This window comes from Leptosomus discolor, chromosome 11 (genome assembly GCF_034619465.1).
Source record: "Leptosomus discolor isolate bLepDis1 chromosome 11, bLepDis1.hap2, whole genome shotgun sequence".
Lineage (NCBI taxonomy): Eukaryota > Metazoa > Chordata > Aves > Leptosomiformes > Leptosomidae > Leptosomus > Leptosomus discolor.
The window spans coordinates 16,826,302-16,852,331 of NC_141401.1; the positions used below are offsets into that span (position 1 = coordinate 16,826,302).

At 42.0% G+C, this 26,030-nt stretch overlaps 1 protein-coding gene across 3 annotated transcripts in view; it reads right to left on the bottom strand.

The window, feature by feature from the left end:
* ARIH1 (ariadne RBR E3 ubiquitin protein ligase 1) overlaps positions 1 to 26,030 on the bottom strand; it is a 62,400-nt gene that overhangs the window by 17,197 nt on the left and 19,173 nt on the right. For 2 of the 3 annotated variants that reach the window (XM_086471838.1, XM_086471837.1), the window contains exons 2-6: positions 19,286 to 19,353; positions 10,589 to 10,733; positions 5,108 to 5,200; positions 4,655 to 4,710; positions 513 to 579 (exon numbers count right to left, since the gene is read on the bottom strand). In XM_086471838.1, the coding sequence (XP_086327964.1) occupies positions 513 to 579; positions 4,655 to 4,710; positions 5,108 to 5,200; positions 10,589 to 10,733; positions 19,286 to 19,353 (429 nt within the window). Of the gene's footprint in view, positions 1 to 512; positions 580 to 4,654; positions 4,711 to 5,107; positions 5,201 to 6,188; positions 6,285 to 10,588; positions 10,734 to 19,285; positions 19,354 to 26,030 lie in introns of all 3 variants that reach the window. The other variant, XM_086471836.1, reaches the window with a different exon arrangement.

The window sequence follows — 26,030 nt, forward strand, 5'->3', positions numbered from 1 at the left end:
CTGCGTTGCTAGACTTTTGTCAAGTCTTTCAGTCTGCGACACATGCTTAGCTCCAGTGTTGCCAAAAAACAAACCAATGCAAAAACCACCCCAAAGACCACTGCATACATCACTTCGAACAAGGAGTGAAAGCTTGATCCCAGTAACAACTAACTTACTACTGGGCTCAACAGCGAATCTGAACACATACAACTGAGAAATTGGGACAGTGTAAAAAATCTTCTAAAGTTCCTTTCTTCAAGTTTATTTTGATTTTGAGGCTGCAAAGCTCTTAATAGTTTGCTAAAAGCACCTGTATATATTGAACAACTTGTGTTCTCTCTATCTATAAAATCAGGCTGTAGGCTATAAAATCACCCCTGCAAAGCCTCTAACTTGTAGCCACACTTTGATTAGAGATTATGTGAAAAAACCTGCTCTACAGTTATAAACAAGCCTCACTTCTCTGGTTTGGTACACGTGCAAGACAAAAACAACTTAAAAGCCACTAAAAATTTCAAATAAAAACTCACCTCTACAAAACTATTGGTTATTAAATGCTGGTACTTTAATTTAACCTTGGAATCTGTGATCAGACGCCTGTAGAAAGGGAAGAAACAGAAAAATTATTGCAGTAGAAAATTCATTTTCTACACAGCCACTAACTTAAGACAAATGGTTTTGATTCCTCCTTCTACACTTGGCAGGTCCTTTTTCATACCTACCTGTTCTCTATTTATTTGTTAGTTCATTTATTATATTATTATGAAAACTACAAATATTTAACTTCTAATATTAGCTTCAGAATCATACTGAAAGCTCAGCAGTTCAAAAGAACTGAACCTCTTGGTGCGGGTTTTTTTTATTTAAAAACACTTTCCTGAAGAGCCCAAGAAACAGAGCAAACCATTTGATTAGTTCGTTTACATTAAACTAGCACGTTGTGGCAAATCCCTTTAAAAAACCCTCCAGAACAATTAATAACTTTGGTAGACCTAACGTTATCTGGGTTTCAGCAGGATGCTACAGCTTCAGTTTAAAAGTTAATGTTGTTTTAATCTGTTTACCATAAAAACAAAGTTGATTTAAATGCAACATCACAGAGGATGTACACGACATTGACTTTTAACTTTAAATTAAGTCAGTCAGCTCTGAAGTGGGAGAGCAGAAGAAAAATAACCAGACAGGAATCCTTTAAAGGCACAGTGACCACCCTTCTCCTGGACACACCGACCCAGCTGGCTTTTGCAGATTGTCCAGCTTGGATACATTCAAAAAAAATATGACTTGCTGAGCACTTCTATATACGTCTTTTAGTTATGACTGAAGTGTCTTCTGCATATATATAAATCTGGACTAATACACACTTAGCAGTACTTCTGTTTTAAATCATACTGTGGAATAAAGCTTTATATAGGCCATATCACATATAAATAGTGAAATTAATAGATTAGCCATTTCAGGGTGCATCCAAACCCAAGTGTACTCTGCATGTTATCATGCCAACATTCATTAAAGAACAGCGCATGTGATGATGCGATGTTGCATAAATCTTAGCCCCTAGCAGTCTGGGGAGCTCCTCGCCAAATGACATGCTGGTTATTACATAAACATAGCACGTGGAAGCCAAATTCCCAGTGCTAAAATAAAACAAACCAGCTGACAAAGCATCTCTTCAGGCCCATGTCCATGGCAAGCCCGCATTTTTGTAGTGAAACTTATTGAAGGATAAAAAACCAAATTGAAATTGTAATACGAATTACAAATTTTACTTTCTTACTCCATATCTAGGCTTCTAGACATAATAAACATCACCTTAAAATTTACTGTATTACATGTACATATCAGGAACTGGAAATTTAGATGAAGAGTAATGCCATAACTAACCTGAGCACATGGAGTACACAATTGGCTCTTTTTTTGCTTACCAAACTGTCTATGATCCCTCCATATCAGCCACCTCACCTGCTCTAGGTTCAACAGCACTTCCACAGCACCACTCAGGTCAAGACCTTCAAGAGCTCTGCTCTGAATCTTACTGTCTTCTGACAAACAATAAATAAAACTAGACAAATTAAGAGATGAAACCCGTCCCTAGTACCCACAAACCATTCCTCTGATCCAAGCTATAAAAGAAGCAACCTCACTGAAGAAGCCAGGTTGGAAAAGCAAGCTGCTTGCAAAAAAGCTTTAACCCTTGATCTCTTCTGGCAGCTCAGTTCAGAACTACGCAATCTCAAAAATTCATCCAAGGATGGCAGCAATCCTTTATCAGACCACAGATTTACACTTCTGTTCCATTTTAATAATGCAAACTCCTCAAAAAGACACCAATCAGTGGAATTAGCAAAGCACACATCACATGAGAGGTCAGTCAAACACCCTCCCATAGGAATTACTTCAAGACCTTACTATGTTCTGACATGATGCAGCAGCAGTGGTATATGCAATTATGCAAAGGAAGATTAAAAATTAGGCAGCACTCCATATTGACTTCCATTCAGGAACCCAAAATCCATCCATTCCCACCAAGTGGGTGGAGTTTCAGAGTTCACTACCAGACTGCTGCCACCCGCAAGCAGCAGCAGTTAGACATGCCGGTAATGAAGGCAGCCTGCCTGGCTTATTAATGAAATCAACAACTTGGCATGGAGGTTAAAGCCATTACCAGCAGCATCAGCAAGGGTGAACAAGGGATAGAGACAGATTACCTTTGGCCAGTTTGAAGGTCTTGAAAGAACCGAAAGGGACCCTTCTCTTCAACTTCCTACTTAAGCTCAACAGTAACAAGGAAAATGGACAATAAGCTGGCTAAATACTCACAAATCCAGGGAACTCCTATGAATTGCTAAGTATGGACTCATATAGAGAGAATTCAACTTGGAGATGTACTGCCTTGCTGAGGGCAAGTACCGAGACGGGAGGAAATTAATAACTTGTCCTATCTATTTTCTGATGGATAAAGAAACCGCTATCTCTATACATTGCACACTAATCTTACGTTCCTACATCTTGGAAACCTACAGCTAAAGGCTTTGTAAAAAGGAAAAGACCTAAAAAGAGAAAAACTACAGACATGGAGGAGGTGCAGATTCCAGTTGGGATTACTTGCATTTTTATTCATGCCGTTTCATAAGATTGCCACAGTTGTCCATCTATGCTTTTAAAAGAAAAGCATTAGGCTTTTGCAAAAAAATTCACCTCCCTCCCCCAGACATTCCAGGTGTCCCCCATAAGATTAGGGAAAGGCGGATTTTTACCTCTACAAAGCACTTAGATTTTTACTTTGACAAAGGGAATTGGTTTGTTTTACCACCTAGATGCCACGTTACTACTGCAGGCCCCAGATATCTCTGCCATTTCTAGGCAAGGGGGAATCCCACAGCACATAGCGTGAGCTGAAGACTGCACAGATTCACCCCAGTGTCATGGTTTTCTGTGCTATAAAAGCCATGGACTGAAACATAAGGATAGTCAGACCTACTACTAATATCAAGCAATAGCAACAGAAGCCATAGCAACAAAAGCCACTGCTGTTTCTCCTCTTCTTCCATCCTTTCCTTGCTACTGCTACCACCATGGCCTCCAACGATTTCAGCTAGTCTCCTTTACATGCACTATTTGAACAGCTTATTTGAACTGCTGCAATCAAGAAAACACTCAAGAAATTTCCTGCTGAGTATACAACACCACAAGTTGAGTTCAGACTCCAGCAAACAAAAATCTCAATCAAGTCACCCAAGATATTACACCAACTTCAGTTCGGTTTCCACCCGCTGAACTCCACAAACCACCCCTCAACAGGGCATGAAAACATTTCAGCTACTTCTACATCTACCCAGCCTACACTTCATGACTAACATAGAGCACCTAATGCAGAGGGATATGGGAAATCACTAGTCTGAAAGCAACTGATATAAAAACCAGCAAATTAATATCAATGAGTGAGTCAGACTTCAGGAAGGAAGGAATAAGGTAACAGAATAAGCTTCTATTTAGATGCTTTTTAGCATGAAGAATTAAAATGAACTTAATCAAGGTTCAGAATTATGAAGGATATTACTCATGCAATAACATCACCCAATATAAAAGAGAAGGAAGCTGATGGAATTCACTGCTCCACCATGTATGAGCAGTCATCCTACAGCTGGACAACTTAATAAGCAAAGTGACACAGGCTGACATACCAGCTTCATCAAATCTTACGTTTGAGGGTCAACTGCTTTCTATCAGAGTGCATAAAACACACCCTACATCAGACTGTACACAGGGCTTCTTTCCTCTGACTCACAGATTAACTACAGCTATAGGACTTGGTGAACCAGTGGGTTGACCTAGGTAGGAAGTCCTAAATTCCTACATAAATCAAAGGAAACAAATTGCACAAAGCAGTAAAACAGGGTTTGGAAAGACTGCCTGGCATTTATCCTGCTGTTGTGCTGACCAAATTGGTCAAGGAGTTTTTCCTCCAAGAAAGACTGTGGCATGTGTTTTTCAGAGCTAAACAGGAAGTTAAGAGACATACTGGGATCAAAATAGACAGTTCAAGACCAACCACTCTGCTGCCTTCAAGCCTCTAAGCAGTTTTTTATAAGCCAGTACATTTGAATAGCATATGAGTAACAAAATGGAAAAAAGAGAGGAAAGCCAAGAGGTAGCAACTCCTCATACTTACATAACTGTATTGTCATCGACTAAGATATCACAGCCATGAGCAGGGCATGAAATGGTCTGTAAAGAAAAAGGTGACAAAACGGAACAGTGTTTATCCTATTTTTGCATCACAAAGAATTCCAAGGCAACAGACTTCACTACAATAGATAGCAAAAATAGTACATTGACTCTATCATCACTTCCTAGACATGCTACTGTGCACAGCACAATTCCTCCCACCCAGGGCAGACACCTGCACTAACTGCATGTAGCTCCCTCCAGCTTCACCTGTGGCAAAGAATGCAGCTCACAAAGATCTCAGGCTTGGGTTTTCTTTGTTGTTGAGGTTCTTTTGTGGTTTGTTTTGTTTTGTTTTTTTAAACCTCAGTAGGGAAGGATTCTCCCCTTTCTTTCACCCTCCTCTCCACTACACAGAATTTCCGTAAGTCATGAGGTAGGTGACTTGACATTTTACCTGTCCCATGCCTTCCTCCATTATTTTGGTAGTTAAATATTCACTCCAGCACTGCATACAGAACTTGTGTCCACACTCTAGGCCAGTAAAGTACTGCAATGACAAAGAACACAAGACATTGGATCGTTTTATCACGTGGATTCACTCGACCATTTCGCCCTTCTTGGTGCTGCGCAGTTTATCACATCTCTCATCCCCCACACCAAACTTAAGACACTACCATTTATTTTGCATCATCACTACTACAGAACATTGCCAATGCAGCTTTAGTCATGCTTTCAAAGTCAGACTTTAATCCCCAACCCTAGCAGCAAGGAAAGGTGTGGCTGATGTTTCCATCCTGCCTGCTCATTTAAACTGAACCTCCTTGTAGCAGTACATACAGAGCGGAGCACAGTTCTCCCCTGTTTTATTCTTACAAATGAGTAAAATACATGCAACACCGCCAAACAGCTCACAGTTACGATACGGAGTCTTCTTTCCTCCTATTTTTCCACTTGGCTTCCTACCACATGTGGGTGCTGCCCAGAAGTCCCAGAATATGCACACCAGCTATGCACCACAGGCACTAATTTAGCTTCCTCTTGTACAGGCAACAGTAAGTGATCAGCGAGCAGTCTGCATTACCGGGTGAGCACTAAACAGCAGAAATAGAAAGAACTGTGTGCACTTATGCTTTTAAGGCATATATGCATAAAGTTTGAGTTTGCCAGCTTGCTTGGTAAACTTCCCCCTGAAACCCAGATGCTCATCAGATGAAGACACTAAGGATCCTAATTGGCAGGTGTAAATTACTAAATAAAATTCAATAATGATTAGCTGTTGCAGACAGCAACAAGGACAACTTCATCTCTGTATGCATCATCTACACAGAGTGTGTCAAGATACCATCTGGGACTAAATGGTTACACAAGGGGTGGAGAAGCAAACACTGCTGAGAAAAGACAGAAATTACGTTACTTTTCTCAGGTCATCTTAAAGCTATTTTATACCCAGAGCCAGGGGCAAGGACAAACTATATTTAAAACAGTTCACTCATACCACTGTGCAGGTTACTATTTGATGCCTTTGTGTTTTAAACTATCTTGTTCTTAGCCAATGAGATAAAACAAGAGCTCCACTCCAAGATACCATCAACTTGTATGAAACGCCACAAATCAAAGAAACTTGGTATCCTCTGCAGAACAGCCCAAAACAGCAGCAGGATGCTGTTAATTAAGAAAGGAGAGTCCATTTTAAGAAAACAGTATTTTTTTCCCAAACTGCCTCCTTGACCTTTTTTAAATCTTCAGATTGAAGATTACAGTCGCCACATCAACCACTTTATTCACCCAAGACTGCTGTATCAGCTAGGTTACACTCATCTTTCCATGCTACAGCACTCAGACTGTGCAGGGAAGGTGCTCGTAAGCACGTTCTTCCCATGGCCTCGCCATTGTGTGAGTCACACTCATCTGGCACTCCCGCCATCCACCAGGGCACAGGTTCTAACCTGACGCTTGGAAGTATGCTGTGGTGCTGCTGCCAGGAGCTCGACTCCACCTGCCATTCCCACAGCCCTGCCAGAGAGCACTTATCACCAGCAGCAGCAAGAGGGTTAAAATCTAACCTGACCAGTCACTGAGAAGTGAGCTGAGCATCTGACTTCATTCCAGGTAAAAACAGAGGTACCACCCCAAAAAAAAAAAAAAAAAAAATCAAATCACAGTGGTGCATCCTGTCAGCACCGTGGGTTTAGGAGAGAGGAGGCTGACAGGTACGGGTGGTACACAGGTACACCAAGACTGGAAAAAAAAACACTTCCAAATTTTGAACCATTACTGAGCCAGCTAACAAGGTATCTCATGCTCCATAGAGGCTGCTGTGGCCAAGTGACGTCCCCTGGAGATGCAGGGTTATGACAGGAAAGCCCCAACATCTGTAACTTTCAGGATGACAACAGCACACAGCCTGAAGATGGTACTGACTTTTCCCTGAATTACAGCTTTTCCACATGTGATGGGAAATAAGCATCGACAAGGGGATCACCCCATAATGAACCTAAATAGTCCTGCAGCAAGCACACACAGGGAAGCACTACATCTTCATTTAAGATTCATTTCACTTACTTCAGGCAGGGAAAAGATTTGCTAAATGTCCACATAAAAAGGCAGCCACTACACTTCCTCCCAGGTTGTAAAGAATTCAGAGTATCTTTCAACTCATTTCTTTACTTTGAGGGAGTTCCCAATTATTTTTGGCTAAGCTGACAGCAGATGTCAAGGGAGCAAGCAAAAAGGCTGACATGAAACCATCAAGTGCAAAGCGTAACAGTGACTTCTGAAACAGCATGCTATCACTGAGGACAGCTCTACTTTCACCCTATCTATACCCAGCAGCTCCTTTTCTTGCGAAGCCAAGTGCCAGCAGCAGCATGCTGCCATTCGATACCTGTCCCTGCTCTTCTGGTAGCATCAAACTGACCAAAGAAAGGATCAGCTGCTCCAAGATGCATTTACCATGACAGCCTCACTCAAGCCTTCTTTACTTCAGCAATGATGATAGCATTGTCAGACCGAGTCACCTGCATGTCCTTAGAACAAACACAGTCTGGACAACAGCACAACGTTCCCCAAACATCCCCACCCCAGCAGCCTTGCTCTGAAAAGGGACCTGCAGGATGAGATGCAAGAGAGGAATCAGGCAAAGCCATGATCCTCTCAATTCCCACCTTCACCAGTAAGGTTTTGCCCAAAGTAACTACTGGGACTTGGACACTGGTTCATGGGGACACAGAGGGGCTAAAATATCTCCCTTAAGTTTGCAAACCATCAGGGTGTAGGCTGCCACAACAGCATCAAATGCCTGGTTTTGCAGGTGCTTCCCAAAACCTCAAATCATAGTTCTTCAGAGACAACTGAAGAGCTACAAGGAGTTCATGCTTCCCTTGTATGTGCTTTAAAAGGCAGACAACTACCACCTGCAGAGACCTGTGAGAGGGCAAATATTCAAGACTCTTACACTCCTGTAATAGCTGTACATTGTAAAATTCCTTAACAGGCCAGTTCCGAACTCTCAGCTTTCCATAGGCTGAAAGGGGCTCTCAGAAAAAGATACAGGTTTGGTTGGGTTTGGGTTTTTTTTTTTGGGGGGGGGGGGGGGGGGGGGGGAAGCCGCAGGTAAAAGCTGACCAAAGAATATTTAAAACCTGACATGTTAGGTGTGGAACATAACCTACACTAGAATTTATAATTCACATTGACCAAAAGAGCTTCAACCAGATTTTAAAACAGATGGCTTATGGTCCCCTTACACAGAGACACTACAGCCTTTTACAGAAAAAACAACAAGTAATAGTTCTACTATATGCTCCAACTTTTATGTACAGCAAAGAAACAAGATTTTCCCTTTTCCCCTCTGTCGCCTTTTGACTTAACTCCAACAACAGACACACCCCTGCTCACTTGCAACGTCTCACTGCTCCAGCTAAGAAAGCGCTCTAACAACTGGACCACTACTATTTGTAAAGGGACATTTGAACTGCAAAACCGCGAGGTATTAGTGTGCTTCGTGTAGTTCTTTCCAGCAGCCAGAAAGCTGCTTCCCAGGCAGCACATGTACCCCAGCCAGAGGAAAGGTCTGTCAGTGTGAGCACTGGGCATATTGTTCCTACCCAACACAGCAACTACATAAAAAAGGGAAGAACAATATAATAAGAAAATGAAAGCTATATCTGGTATTTCCAGGAGAACCTTTTCTGGAGATGGACATTAAGATGCTAAAGACTTCTCCTCCCATTTCCCCCCCCCCCAGTCCTTCCCCTACTTTCATTAAAAACGTTGCATAGCCTGAAATAAAAATTATTTCCTTACTGCCTAACATGAGAAGTCTGCAGTGATTAAACAGCAGGATTTTAACATAAGGTAGAGGGGCCAAACAAATTTCTCAAGGTTGTCTTTTTTTTCCAAAGCACCTCTTTATGCAAAGCAAGCAACAATACTCCTTTACAGCTATTCTCTAAAAAGGAAGTCAGGCACACAAAGCTTAAAAGGAGATGAACAAAGTCTTGTGGTTACTGGCTCAAGAGCAATAGTGATCTTAACACTGAGAATCTCAGCAGCCTCAAACTGGGCTTTGCCCTGCTCTGCCTGCTCCAGAGCAAGGAAAAGGCTTGCAGTCAGGCTACAGCAGCAAGGGTACTTTATTCAAGGCTGCTCATAACCCCCAAAGATCATAATGGTTTCCATTCTTGCTGAAAAGCAAGTTCATAAAACATGGAGAGTAAGAGTGGAAGCCTTACATAAGGGCTGCTTTGCTCTTTAAAGGGCAGGCAGATGTTACAGTGTTTTGGAGGGTCAAGGGCAGCTCCCCCAGGAACAGTAAGTTCCCATAAAGGAAGAATTCCTCACGTACGTCAGCACCCTGCCTTTTGGCAAAGCCACGGATGAACTCTCATATTTGAGCTTTTCCAGTAATCTCATTTTCTTCCAGGATCTCCCATTATTATGTCCTGCCTCAGAAAGTCAGAGCAAGCTGCTTGCCTGTACACAACACAGCAGAAGCCTGGACCTCCAATGAGTGTATGGGAAAGCTCAGTATTTGTCAATCGCTACAAAAAAAAAAAAAGAAGCACCATCACCAATCTTACCTGAAACCAAAAGACTAATTTAGAGCCCCAGCAAGCACTTCCACCCTCTTCTTCTCCAATTAAGAAGGTATTGCACAAACATGAGAAAGGTCCAAAGATACCCACATTAGTAGTGCTCTCTGAACAGCACAACTTTATTTTACTACTTCTCCTACTCAGTTTTATTCTAGGCTTTCCAGCTTGACTATTTTGTATTGTTATTTACTACTCTTATAAGCTGGTTCCTGTCTTGTCACTCTAAGTAAATCTCTTTGCCTGTCATGCTTTCCACATATTTTTTCTTTCATGTATCATTTATTTGCAGTATCTCAATTGGTACCCGACCTTTGTAAAGATCACTTGATGTGCTGCTTGCTTTTTTCTGAAGAACTTCACTATATTGCTGCCCAGACCCCAGCACCCTCAAGGGCTTTTGCAGAAAGGATAATCATTTTATTTGAAATGCAATCCTATTTCAGGTAAACTAATACTGTTTGAGGTATGTTTAAAAAAAAGTTTATCAAACCACACAGTAAAAATTAAAAAGAATACATGAAGCACTACATAATTCTGTGGTCCCTTACCACATCACGTGGATCAGCTGTAGCACACAAGTCATAAGGTTTATTGCATAAAGAAACAATCTTCAATACAGTTTTTTAATGAAAAATATTTTAAAACCCCACCCAGATTAGAAGTCTCAATGAAAAGAAGTGAAACATCAGTTTAATTTCAAAGTGGGTTTTTTTGTTGGTTTTTTTTTTAAATACACTGTTGGGTAAGTCCCTACAGACTTCTGCCCAAAATGTTAAGTTTCAGACAGCAAAGTTTGGGGAACTACTGGTCAGATACCACCCTGACTGCTAGGTACTCACCGAGTTCGGGTAGTTCAGATAACAGATCTGACAAGGCATATCCTGGGCTGATGACCTTGTGTTCATCTGGCGCGTTCGAGACTTTTTACTTGGATTAATTACGTGACACTCTGCAAAGAGCTTCTCCAAGTTGCCATCAAAGTACCTGCATAACACACACAAGAGAATGAGAATTTAACTACCTTCCTGGTAAGTCATTTTTCAAATTCTATTTGGGAGTTAAATGTACAAAGTTGGTTTTAATGTTTCAAGAAACTTACATATCCACTTCTAACAGACTTCACTAACATAACACACCATGGCCCTGACCAGAGGTGGATACCCGACAAGTACATCTTTTCAGAGCTTCTGGCTTGAATTGCACTCTCAGGTACCTTCAGTTCTTCAGCTGCACTTCAAGTAATTCATGATTCTCCACAGTGATTGCTTTGCTTAAAACTCGAGGACAGAAAACTAGAGCAAGAATGTCCTACTTCTCAGTCCAGGCACCAGGACACCTTCCTAAAGCACACGTTTGATGCCCCCAAGTTCAATTCTCTTTTCAGCTTAAGCCTGCCTTTTTTTCCTAATATTCTAATCACTAAAGCATTAAAGAGGAGGCAGGAAGCAGCAATCAGTCACAGCTCGTAATTCAGTAGGTCCCTAGTTCCTGTTCTTCATGTTTTCCTCCATGTACTCAGTCTACATTAAGTGTGCCCCAAAGAGGTCTTGACTTCAATTTTGGCACTTCCTTCTCGGATCTAAGGAGAAATGCGTCAGCAGAGTCAGACACTTCAGCTGACGGAGCACTTATGCACGGTCACCGATCTCCAATCAAGGCAACTGCAGGACTGCCTTTCACACACTTCAGTCATCTCCAGAGTTCGGGAACAACTGCTGCTAGGTCTGCACTCTGATCTCCAGTTAGGCCAGTCCTCAATTTCACACAACACTTTCCCTGTGTCCAAAGCCTGCTCAGGCCATCTCTTGGGCCAAAATCCTAGCCACTTGAGTACCTTCTATCTACCATCAACCTCAGGTATTTTAACAACCTTCTGAGAAAATACCCTTCTAGGTTTACAATACATCCAAAGATTAGGTATCTGATGGGAAGAAGGACGCAAAACTGGCTGGGGGTAGACAACAGACTACTTTCTATTTCCTATTCCCTTAAGGAAAAAAATACTGCTTTGGTTTACAGGCTTACAGAAAGCTCTTTGACTTGGTGAGGATGACTAGATTTCAAAGAATCATTAGTAGGCAGGTCAGCCTCTTCCCAGTATCAAGACACCACGTATCTTTCCCCAGCCTGAAGCAGCTGCAAAGAACTAATCAAAATTGACAACCAGCTAACCTCACCTGCACACACATCCCCCATTCAAATCCAGTAAACAAGTCATCCCCCACCCCCAGCAGCAGCAGCAAGTTAAATCCAAATAAGGTGGCACCTGCCTAGGAAAAAAGCCCTACATTTGCCCATAGTGAAGTCACTTAGGTTTAGGACCAGTAAATTTACTCCCAGCAGACAACTGCTCCTGTAGCTAAGCACACAGGCAAGGCTGAAGTTAAAAAGCCTTTACAAGGCACATACTTAAGTTTATCACAAATCAGATTAAAAAAAAAAAAAGAAGAATCTGCTGTCTGCCAACAGACAGAAGAGAACCAAGACTTTCTGCTGGGAAGAGAGATTACTCAACTCAAAAATGTGGGACTGGGCCTGTTACACAGCATCTAACCAAAATGCCTCTGGCTAGATAGTCTCATCCCGCAGTATACCTCAAAAAGTCCCAAATCCATAGCAGCTCTCTTACAGCACTACCTAGCAACAAGACTTGACTTACAATTAAAAAGGGTTAATTTCACTGCTGGTTCATGTGTTTCTTGATGCAGTTCACATACTTTAGCTCTTAATTTTCAAGGTACTGAGTTTTAGAGGTAGCAGTGAATTCTGGCATTGCAGCATACACAAGCCTTTGTCACTGTTCTTCAATGTTAGCTCAGGGATTTAACTCAACCAAGTTATTTTGTTTGCCTTCAGGATTACTTTTATCTACAAAATTTTAACAACTTAATTCAGTGCAGTCCCATCATAGTATTAGAGTCATGGATAAATATTAACTCCACAAAAGGTTTCCAGCTTTCAACACATCACCATCAGTGTAGGACACCCTCCGTTTGAGAGGAGCAGACCAACAGTTGGGTATGATGTTTGCAAAGAAAATAAATCGTTTCAAAGACAAATGTTACGATGCAACTTCAATACTGGCACTTGTGGTCAGCTAAACACTTATGGAAATACTAGAGGTGTTTGGAATGGTGGGCTATTTTTTAAGGGTGCATATCCATATCAGAAACTTGACTTTACCACTTCCACCAGGCAGTTTTTTTTAGAAAATCTCTGCAAAAGCTACTCTTTGAGCCATAACACTTACTGTCCTACACCAAAGTGTATAGACAAAAACTTGCCAACAACCGCTTTTCAGCTGGAAATTACCTATCCCTCCTAAACACCAATGGGTAACCAATTCAGAACAACCATTTCCTTCCCAGGCTTTCAGTAATTTCCCAATAACAGACAAAAGTAAGTGATTTGACATCATGTGTTCCTCAGAGCTAAAGGCTAGTGAGAAAAGTAACTCAAGTAAGATAGCCAATTTAAACATTTCCAAAGCACTGAGACACTGCAAAGCATGCAGGTACTCACATTTTGGTACAACCACCATAGCCTGTACTAAATCACTTCCATATCAAGTGCCTCGTCTCACCTACACTTACACAGGAGAAGCAAACGAAGCATCTGGGAGACTCAGCCAGGGCCAGGGCCATGCAGAAGAGGGAAGAAACACAAATCTAAGAAAAAAAGGTAAGTTTTGCCTGTTTAACTCTGCTGCGCTCTTAATTCTTACAATATTCAGTCTGCTCTTTGGGATTACACTTCTAAACCTCACCAATGTTGAGGAGAAACAGGGGACTGGGTACTCCTCTTTCCCCATGCTATTTTCTTCTAATGCATTCGCGTTCTTTGCTGTGGCCAGGGTGCACTAAGCAAGTAATTTCAACAACTATCTGCACATACATGTCTCAGACTCAAAATCATGCTGTGACGTAAGAAAATAAGAACTCTAGAAAATACAGAAGAAAATCTGGATCTCCCTGAAAAGACAGTGTCAATGGATACTCCAGAGTAAACTCCAACACCTCTCTAACTGCTCCACCGCTCCTTACGCAAACACACCAAGGGTCCACTCAAAAGACTGTTCCAGTTCCTTCAATGGTTCGGAACGAATCTTAATTCCAATTACCATGCCTTTTTTCCATTTGTTCGAGCAGCAACACAGACCATCCATTTAAGCAGATCCCCCTTTGCCCTTCCCATGTTCTTTGGTCAAAGGAGCCGCAGGCAGCTGCTATAACACCCTTTCCCAACACAGCAGATAACCTCACATGATGTTGCTCCACTTCCTTGTCCCAGCAAACCTTCTCAACCACCAGTTCCCATTTCCATGCATCCTCCTTGAACCCAAGGAGGCCAAAGCAAATACAATCCCAGTTAAGATTCCACCACGATCTCATACGATTTCCCCTGTATTTCTCCTGTAGATATCTCACCTAATGCATCCCAAATGACATCTACCTTTCTCCAGAGCTCCTTCATGTTAGCAGCTCCATTTTAATCTCTACTAGAAACCTCATTCTTTTCCATCTCTGTGTTGATGAGACCTATTGTGACACTTTGTACTACTGTCATTACTAGGATCCTCCCAGCTGTCTGGTTTTTTCCCTGCATGACGTCTGGATCCTCCTCTGAACCAAATGCCTCCTAACAGATTTGTGCCAAGTCATTCATTAACACTAACAAACATTCATCCCAAAACCAACTGATAACAGACTTACTAACAGGTTCCATCTAGTCTGCTGCTTCCCTTTTGAGCAAAGTAACTCTACAAACCATACCAATAGCTGAACACAATGTCTGCCCCGTATTTTATACAATACAGTTGCATCCTATCATCCCTGCTAAGAAACATGGGAGAAAACCCCTTTAATTCCTTCCTCACTTCCTTCACAACTCCAGGGTTTTTGATTTCTCCTCAAGTTCTCACTATTAAAGGGTTGCTGCTTGGTAGCTCGGTCCTTATTTTCGTCTTAGGGAGGAACACAGCACCTTTAACAGCCTTTTAAATCCTCTGCCCTCTTCTCACTTTTCAAAGCAGATTATTCAGTAATTCTAGCACTTCTGACACTTGAGAAACGTTATGGTCTATTCAACTCTATGCTAGACACTTTGCTCAATATAGCCGACTTCAACAACTGGTTCTATTAGTTTTTCAAAATTAATTTTCTTCACACATAAAGCTGTTTTCTCTGCTACTTTAAAATGAACAGACACACCAGTGAATTATTTTCAAATTGTTCTATAATTTCTTCACTGCTTACCAACACCAAGTCCATAATATAGTATTAAGTCTTTTGGACAGAGGGATCAAGCCGTCAGCTTCTTTATTTCCTCAAAATACCTTTCTGCTGTTGGTAACTGCCTAATCACAGTTTTCTAGACATAATCAAATCCTATCCAAGGGAGTATCAAACATAAAAAGGTTTTTCACTGGGAAAAAAAATGCTTTAAGGACATACTTTGGGCTATTTACTTTGGTGAAAGAGCATTTGTGCATGTCAGAGAATCAGTACACTCACAGTAAAAGATATCTTCATACCAGAACGCCTGCCATACACAATTTTTCACCTGTTCAGCCTCTGTTGAATAGCGTTAAGTACTTATTTGCCCAAAGGAAAGCAGACAGCCAGGTACCCACAGAGAAGAGTGAGGCCCTGAATGCAAGGCAAGAGGCAATCTGGGCTAGCAGCCAAGCCACCAGGGCCATCCTGGCATCCATCCTCAGCTCAGAGACAGCAGAGACATGTGGCCACCAAGATAAGCACCTACAAGGGACTGCAATACCTCCGTCTGCATCTCCAGGGATTAAATCGGGCCTTTGGTTACATGCTGAAATACCTTTCTTTTTAAAAAGTGACCAGGAGAAGGCACATAAAGCAGGAGAGCTGTGTTTTAGTCTCTTCATCATGAGGAGGTTCATTCTGAAAACTCCCCTCAGGAGGGACAGATGCTATCAGCCATAGTAAAACTGGAAGGCAATCAAGATAAAGTTATAAAACTAAAGCACTTCCTTCACTAATTTCTGAAGTTATCTGGTCAATCTGTACCTGCTAGTGTCCTGTCTCTATTAACTAAGCTTGTGAGACAGAGGAAAACATAATACTTAACATCATTATTCTCCAAAACATGTGTGGCATATCAGAAGCTGAACTCTAATACTTCCTCCACTACCCACTTCCATCCTACAGACAAATCCACCCCAAAACACCAATTTTGGTTTCAGACACAGTCAAATAACTAGGGCTTCACCAGTGGGATAGGGCAGTTTTTCAATTGTGGCTATTACTTCATTGTAAGTGGAATAAATACCTGTGACATTCTGCCCTCTTAATAATGCTATGTAATTATTCCATGACAAAGCTTGCACAGACAATAACAAACTGCTTATTAAAGTATACATAATGCAGAAAAAAAAAAGCAATGAAGACTATTTTCACGTTTTAAAACATGGAAATTTTCATCTCACAAGCTCAGACCTCACCACACTCAACACTTACCAAAAAAAGAAGCCACTTCATTTATCTGTTTTACTACAGGCAAAGTTTGATAAGGCTGCCTGTTAGGTCACGCTGACTCATGATGAACTAAGGTAAAACAGACACTGGCTAGGTACTGTAAATATATGCCATTAAGCAACTGAGTTCAAGCTCTGACTTGGTGTGAAATCAAGCACCAAAAATTGCACCCAAACATTACATTTTAACAAGCATTAAACCCACCCAGACTGCAGGCAACAACAGGAATTTCCTGGGAAGTCTTCCTAATGGTTATTAGGAGTAAAAGAGGCCAAATTTATACCAGTTCACTAAGAGTCCCCCAGGAAAAAAAAAAATTTAATTCAGCACTTGCAGAACACGGATTCATTCGGTGTGAAACAACACCGAGTGTAAGCGCTTTTACTTGGCGCCTACAAGAAGTGCAAAAGCAGCAGCTACCTGCTGGGTCCCCAGCACGAGCAGATGCTCCAGCCCTGGAGTCAGGCTCTGCCTGGGTTTAGCCTGCACAGCGATGGGTGAGCACCAATAGGTAAACCAGCACACAAGTTCAGCTGTTAGCAAGCTGAGGATCAAACACTAGACTTTCACTGTCTTCAGTGTCCAACCCAGAATGAAGAGTGTCACTTTAAAGTAAAATGTAAGGTTTGGGCTTTTTTCCTTAAAAAAAAAATAAAGTAGTGTTTAAATTTAATTTTTCCCCCAATTAAAGCATGCCTCTCCACCTCATCATGAACACTTCCCAGTGTTTTTCAGCTCATTTACACTACCACAATGCTGCAATAAGATTTGCTGGACACACACGAAGCCAAGCAAGTCTCAAAAGTGATCTCTGTTCTGGAAGAATAACAGTCTGTTTGGGCTTAATCAGCTTGTCATGTTCATTTAAATGAGAACCACCTCTATTTTAGCAAAAAGAGGTGATATGTAGCTAGCTCATGGCATCATTTCCATCTCCATCACTATTTCAAACTGACTGTTTTGCACCCTGGCTACTGAGGTGACCACCTGCCTCCCCTTGCCTTCACCTATTATAGCAGCAATCACAAAAACTTCTTGAAGACTCAGAGCCAGCTCTCAGGCTCTTCCCCAGCCTCCTGCTTCTGCTCTAACACAGCTGAGCGTCAGCGGAGCACTACAATGTGCTTCACAGAAGCTATTTGGTAAAGAAGTGACAGAAAGCAGCACCAGCTACTCCATGTAGCCGATGTTTTTCCAACATCAATTAGCACCAAAACCGTGACTAGTGTGCAGCAGATCTGCATAAGCAAGGGTCACGTATTGTATTACTCACAGGGGTAATCCTATAGAATTAAGATAAGTATTTTAATGAATATGTACCAAGAGTAAATGTTTACCTGTAGACTTTGTAAATATTTACATGTATTTAAAGTATCTTGGTTGGAAACTGTAAAAGTCTTAACAATACTACCTCACATAAAAGTGGCTGACATCCCCCTTTGAATAAACCCACAACCCATTTTTTTTTTTAAATTGGTGGCAGCCTTAACAAGCTTTTAGCAAGGGAAAAAACCTACTGAATAAAGGCATGACATTTCAGTACACTTATGTAGAGGTATCTCAAAGTGAGATGGAGGTAGCCAAGGAGAGTGAACTTTAGCCTGACCAAAAGAACCAGCACAAGAAACTCAAATACAAAGAAGTGAACAGACACACATTCTAGAGAAGGAACTAAATCAGAATGCTTAACAGTTGTAGTCAAATAGCCTCGTTGTAACACAAAGCTTTCATACTTCCAACATTAACTAAAGGAGGTCAATCTCAGGAAAATAAAGCAAAGACTAGAAAGCTTTAAAAAATACAATCACTTCAGGAAAAAAAAAAATCTAGGCCAAAAGATAACTGAGCACCATCACTAACTGAACATGTTACACAAAGGGGGCTAAAGGTGTCCTAAATCCATTATCCCAGGATAGCAGAAATACTTAAACTCCACAACTGAAAATGAACTGCTCTTCCACACTCGCATCCTGCGTGGAAGAGTACCAAACCGCTGAGGCTTAGCCCAGAGAGGCTGTTAAGTGGCATTTATCAATTCAACAGTACTACTAGCAACTGTTTCTGTTTCACAGACTACAAAGCACCCTATCTTCTCATACCCTGATCATTAGGCAAAGGAAATGGTAATTGAGAGGAAGTCAAACAAACAATCCTACCAGGCACTAAGTCCTTCTGCCCTCACCCCCCACCCACTCATTTGTGTCTCTTAACACTTTTTAAGACCAAAGACCCTAACAACCAGTAAATCCCTGTACTGCCTTTACTTCTCCTTCTGGTCCAGACTAATCCTCCCCACAGCTTCCACAAGTAAACTGAGTTCTCCAGCTTCCTCGCACTCACTTCAAAAGCAACAATGGCATTGAAAGAAAAACCAAGTGTATTACCACTTCAGCTGGATTTTGTCTCCACTGTATAATAACAATCTATAAGAAGTACCTTTACCATCAACACTCCAAGAGCTCGGAATCAAAGATGAGAAATAACTATAAAACGCTCCACTCTGAAGGGGAGGGAAAGGCAAAATTCAAGCCACTATTTACACATATTAAAGAAAACCTAGAGCTGCAAAGATGAAAACAAGGCAGATGCACTTTACCAGTACCCTTTATCAGTCAAGAACAATTTAGTCTTGGCAAGACTAACAAATAAACACGTCAGGAATACGCACACTAGCATGACAGACATGCGTGAGCAACTAAACCCAAATCCGTAACAGTTGCAAGATAACAGGAACCTGTTCCTGCTTGCTTTTTTTTCCAGAGCCTGTGAAAATGCTGTGCCTGTATGTGTGTTCCAACTGGAAGGCACCCCTTCCTCCAATGGGCAACTAACTTCCATAACTTACCTGAATTCTAATAGGCATTACTAATACAAAAAAAAAGTCTCTCTCAGCTGGCAAAGTCTAAGGGGGAACATTTAGAGCATACACAAGAGATTCTCCTGCCACATACTGCGCATTCATCCAGTAACAAACGTTTCTTGCAGGTCTGAAGTGAAATGTGGCTGCATGCTAAGATGGCTGCTTACCTCTCCATGAGCTTCTCTTTATCCCAGTTGAAATGGCTAAGCAGTATTCGAGTGATAGTCGCTGGATTCTAGAGAAAGAAAAATAATAAATAACTGAGTAACTGTTTCATCAAGTTGGTATACTGTTATGAGAACACCAAGCAGAGTTTTGAATAAGCAAATGGGGAAACCAGCGTGCCTGATAACATGATTGTGGACAGTACACATTAACTAACATACTGGAAAACAGTTTAACTTGACAGATAGAAAAATTTTTTAAAACTCTATGAAGAAAAATGTCTACATGAAATGAGAATGCAGTTGACCACTTAAGGAACAGGTTAGTTACTGCTTCTACAACAGATGCTTAAGTGACAACATCTCCATGTCCAGCGTGCTTACACAACATAAACCCAGGATGTTCATAACATGCAGGAAGGGCTAATTGCCATCCATCCTACCCATTTTTGCCACAACTTCCACACTATTTGCAGAGCAAGAATATTCCTTGTTTGTCTCAGCCTCGACCACCAAAACACTTGGGCTGCAAACTCTCCCAGCAAGTAACTGGCTGCCAGTGTAAGATGACAATATCCTTTGAAGTCTCGAGATGTTCCCAAAGCACCCCAAGATTCAGAAAATGCTACGCAATTATACAACTAAGAAAAGAAATACGGCCTAGAAAGGTCAGAAATAGGACTGGAAGTAAAAGCTGGTTTTCACTTTTACACAAGTTTTTCTTCCAACTTCATCTATCATCAGCCAAGGGTTTGGTCATATGAGAAACTTAAACCATACGGCTTCTGTTACACCCCAGAACCATGATTTAGCTCCCTAAATCCAAACTCTCTGGGCTCAGTTTTAGGACCATTTACATGCAGAGACAACAGTGAGTGCCCTGAGAGTGGCTATGTGTACTTTGCCATTTGACACCAAAATGGAAGTTTGCCTTAGGGCAAATTTTCAACGGACACACTGAAGCTGTTGAAAAGTAGGACATAAACTAGCAATGTGATTTTCTGAGCCTGCGGGCTATAGCTACAACTTGAAGCTGCCAAAAGCCAATGCTACCACCCAAAGCAGTGATGCCCCCCCATCCTTACCCTCAGCCACACGCTTGCAAGTCCTGCACTCACCAGTCCATGCTAATACAGCCATCTTATGCTGCAACACTGCAAATTACTGGCTCAGAAACGGATCCTTTTTCTTCTTTTCCTTTAAGTTCTTTTTTCACTCAATCTGTTTGATTCCCTGACCATGCAAACAGCTGCATTAGCACAAGAGAAAGAGCAGGAGGGGACAAGCGGGACAGCATCTTTCAGCAGTGACACCAACAAAACATTCACTGAAATGAAGCCCTAGGGTCAAAATCTAAGCACAAAGAACTAGGCTTGTGGTTTATACTATAAAAAGTGACACTCCTCTCCCTCTGCAGTGCGTTCTTACTTTTATTAATGCCAGCACAGCTTGTTTAAGGCCAAATCAAGACATTTTTCCCCACTCAAAAAGCCCATGTGAACAAAAGCAGCTTTAGATAGGTTAGACCAGATCCCTGATCCAGTCCATCTGGAGTCCCATAAACAGCTGGGATGGCAAATCTGCTACACAGTACAAGGCAGAAAAAACAGAAACCGGTATTGCCAAACACAAGTATTGTGAAAATGCAGCCCCGGTCCCCATTTGGACAAGCCTCCCAGGTGATACTGAGCCAAGCTCCTAACTGAAACGACACAGCGAGGTGCTTGGCTGACAACCACTTGTGACTGGCCATTACGAAACAGCAAGGCAGCACCCCAACCTTCAGCACGCTAGCAGGAGTTGGGATAACAGTGCTGCAGCCGCCTGCTAAGGAGGCGATCCCACTTTTAGACAGATCTACCCATTTCTTCACATCGAAAGCAGTCATGGTACAACTCTGGGACAAGAGGGACTAGCTCGCTGCTGATGGGGTCATTTTCCCTTCTCTTTGTAGCTCTCGGCCAAAGCAGGGAGCTGATACACCGTGCCATGCAAACGCCTCGCAGATACACAGAGTACGTACCCTGAGGCAAGGATGAGAGGCTCTTTGGGCAACTGGATGGTCTTTGCACGGATTCGATCTCCTAGGGAGACGCACCCTCACCTTTTGCCCTGGCAGTGGGGCCAACAAGTGCTCTGACTGGCCAACACTGCTCAAGCTGTTGCAGCAGCATGGGAATCATGCTAAACCAGCACAGAATCCAATTAAAAAAAAAAACCACACCAAAAAAAAAACCCACAAGAAAAAGCTTTTGATAGCATCAATCCCTGATCCAGCACAGCGCGCAGTGGCACAGAGCCTGTGCCAGCGCTGCAGACCGAGGGGAACAGCAGTTGAACTGTTTCAAGTCAGTCCTGCCACCAGGAAGCTGTACGGGAATTTAAGGGTCTCCTTCAGCAAAAGGCTACTCCAGCTTTGGGGAGGAGGACTGCAGCCTCTTTCAGGGCATTGGTTTTGATCTTTCTAGGCTACTTTCGGGTCTCCACAACATCTTTTTCTGTAATACTAGTTGTATTACACAGCAGTAACTGAAGAAGCTCTTAATAGCCGACTTTAACACGCACACTTCCTAAAGCAAATCAATCAAAGGTTAAAATATACTTTAGCAAACAAACTGATCTTCTCTCTAGATTTTCTTAGTTATGATAGTAGCTCCTACAGTCAGTACAATTTTTTTTTTTTAAATCCATTTTCTAGGACAAGTCTTGCCTCAAATCAGGAAAGCTCCTGCTAAACACACCAGGCAGATAGCATGTATGGATTTCCCCACGTAATCCATCCAGCACTCACATCTATAAAGCACATTACTTGAGCCCGTCACCCCTGCCATGCTCTAGTTACAAAGGAGTTTCAGACAGTAAAGCATGCAGCTCTTCTCAAACACAAGGATTCTTCAGTCAGCCCAGAGATCTGCCAGATGTACAAACAAACAGAATTTTCTTAATTTCTCCAGCAACAGTATTAAGAGAGCTTTAAATTAGCCTCAAGTCTTGTCCTACCTTCTGCTACAGCAGCCCACTTGGCCACTGTATTAAGGCTTCTGGGAATACCTATTAATCACTTAATAGGCTAAAAGGCAACTGAGGTAGTGGTCTCTGGCTGACTTTTCTTTTCAAAGACGATATACAGGTTCCCCCTGAACTCAAGGATAAGTTATGCCATATTAATAAGGAACTAAAACAGTCTGCAGTGATTATCAAGCACAACAAGGCAAATCCAGCAAATACCACTCACCAAAGGACATATGGTCATAAAGAACAAGAGGGTCTCATTTCATTTGTGGCTTCTCCATTTTCCCAACAAAGTGGCACCACAGCTTTCCAAAGCAAGTTTCCTTAGATCAGGACACACACCCCCCAAGTATCCCAGCATCACAAAAAGAACGCTGTTCTCCCCACTACAACAGGACTGTACAAAACAGCATGTTATTTAGGATTATAGCACTGTTGGCTTGATGTACCCTAACACAAATAGGGTGTGAAAGGTAGCTTTTACTGGCTTGTTGGGCTTCAGCTTCCCCTAGCTACAGCAGTATTTGTCCAACATGTTAGTTCAAAAAAAAAAAAAAAGGAAACACCAGCAGCATGACAAGCTCCTACCAGAAATAGCTGGGCTGCCTGCTTTCTCTGCTTGCACATCCAAGATCTAGTATTTAAAACTTAACGTATAAATAGTTGTTTCACCAATACAAAAGGCAAGGATTAAAACAACTGTGCCCTTGCTCGTACGCAGTGTGGACAGCAACACAACCTGAGCCGGCGCTGCACAGGGAGGACCGAAGACAGAGGAAGGCAGGCTAAGAGGCTTGGTTTGCATAACGTGAACCACAGTTAAATACAAATGCAAAACCCCCTAGCATTAAGGGCTGTTCTAATTTAAGGCAAGGCACACCAACAAGGTACCGGGTAACAGCTGCTCCACATTAATTGCTTGCATGCACACACCAACCTCACAATTATTTGGGAGCAGCTTTGGAGAAGTAAATCACAGCATCTATCACAACAAGATGTTAACTGCTGCAGAACAGCTATGTCCTGTAACTCAGCCATATGGGGTTAAAACCACACCAAAATAATTCAATGTTTCAAACTCTGTTTTGACACTCGTTCTGCTACAGCCCTCCATCGACCCTGACGCTGCTGTACGAGCCCTCAGCAATCACTCTGGATGCTCACTCTTCCCAGTGCTGAGAAAATTAACAATATTTGAACAACACTACATTACACAGCACTGGGATATCACAGTTTCTTTTCTGAAACTGGATGAGCTTCTCATTTAGCACACAGGATTATTGTCTACAACTCTTACACCACAAAGATTAGTTATGAACAGGCTACGATGCTGCTCAGACGGGATTACTACTTAGGCTTGAAGCTGCAGCAGGATAAAGCATGCTTTTACAAAGGGTATTTTCTGTTTACGAAGAAAAATTTTAATAAGTGAAGCAGCCAGAAACAGACAGCAAGCAAGGAAAAAGTGAACACGTTCAAACGCTCTGTTTTCCTCCAAACATGGTTTGATGAAAGCTGAAACAGCAGATCTAATTTACAACAGCCACCTATTAAATTTTACATGTTGAAGCCGAGGAAGATTGCCTAGAGCTCAGCACAGCGAGCCTGTTGATATCGAGATAGGAACGGAACCCGAGGAAAGCAGCCATTTTGTTGAAATTCTCAGGGCACTTGGAAAGACTCACTGTCACAACTATCTCGCTAACAAAACATTCATAATAAAGCTCTGCCCAGAGAGAAACACAGTCAGTCCTTCAGCAGCGATATATTATTTATTTATTTATTTTTAGGCTAACAAAGCAGCCAAGTCCCAAACATGCTTCAAACAGATCCCACTTCACCACTGCTTTTCACTGGAGGTATTTACATTTACTATTGTTATCATTGTTGCCATGTTCGGGCACACCAATGCAAGCAGGAGATACAGGGACAGGAAACCCTGCAAAGGTCTGGACTTCTCCAAAGAAGCATTAGTAATTGAAATAAAACTCCTTAATTTAATAGAGTTTAGTTGGAAGTTGGAAGCTTGGTCAGTGATACCCAAGTTGAATTCTTTTTGCTGTCAAAATAAGAAAGTATGAATTAGAAGGAGGAACCTGGATGCATTTAAATGCACAAAGGAATTATAAATTAAAGATTATTAGGATATTATCTTAAATCAGAATTTCCAGGCAGCATAATTTGCTGTATGAAAGTTTGCAGTACTTGATCCATTCATGTTTTCATCCATCAAGACAAGCTGTGCAGTTAATTCTTGCAGTTATTACCGGGAAAAGCCCATTTTAGAGTTCGGCTTCTCATCACATGCTAGGAGCAAGCTACTGTCTCAATTTCAGCATTCATTGCAGACAAAAACCATTTAAGAACAACTTCAGCTCAGTTCTCCAGCAAAATCATTTCCCATCTCCTTGAGATGTGGTATTGACAAATCCCTCATTTTGTTTCTTTCCATTTCATGGCTGGTTTTGTTTTCTCAACATGGCAGCTTTTGCATTTCACCAGTTTTCATCCCAGCCGCAGCATCTACATCCCAGTAGCAGACGCTTTTTCAGACTTGGTACAGCAATACAAGTTTGATACTGCTTCCAGTTCGGTTTTCTACACGATTGCTTTCGCACTCAGGAATCAAAGCAGACACTCCAGAAACACTGGCTTTCCCCAAGCCTCAGACATCTCTAAGTGGTTCAGACCTCAGCAACATCCATAGCTGTATTCCACGGGTGCGTAAGTGACAGAATATCATGTTTAAATTCCCCAGCAGAAGGAAACCAACTGGCTTCACATCGGCTGACAGCAAAGAATAAGAGTTTTGCTTGGTGATGACATACTGCACATGCTGGTGGAGGAGCAAAGGGCCATCAAAAGAACAAACAGCATAAACATTTGCCCCAGTAAAGTGGCATCTAGGGACAGCATGTCACACCACCACTGTACATACTGAATCAGTCAAAAACCCAGCTTTTGCCAATAGTAGAGCACCAAGTGGAAATTCCAGCTGCCCTCTGAGCACATCCAGGACTGAACAGCAGCTCCAAAGCTTGTCACCATGCACACCATGCCATGGAAGGAAGCATTAATAAAATAACTCTACCTGCTAACATAAAATGTGATGTGCTGGTTAAGAGCAACCTCACCATGAGAAGGTCTAAAAGATTTCTTGATAAATTAAAAGAGACTTTGACTTTTCACCTGCCTCAGCTATAGCTGTCGTTGATGGTCTGGAGACCAGCATCATCAGATGTTCTTCCCCACTGCTCTCCAGAAGACCCTAGGTCATGGAGGTGGTATGTAGGCATGCATGCCCCTAAACCTCAAGACAGATACAAACAGGCAACACTGAATTGCACGAAGCGCCACCACTGAGCAGGAGCAGAAACCCCCATAGATCTTCAATTACTTCAAAACCGAAGAGGTTTGCACACTCACACTCCTTTCTGAAGGACAACAGCTCCTCCTCCACTCACAACACAGAGCAAGGGCAACCAATACAACAAACCAAGCACCTTACAGCTGCTTCCTTCGCCAGGTAATAACAAGTGGACAATAGCCCGAAATTCGGCAATAACTAAGTCATCTACTCTGTTTGAACACTGCTGCTCTTCACCTGCACCTCTCCCAGCCCCATACAGGTAACCTTAGACATAAACATACAGGGTAGAGTTTGAAGTAAGCTTTTAGCCTGAATCATGTTATAACTGTCATCATAAGATTTGCATTGTTTTGCAAGTGCACTGTG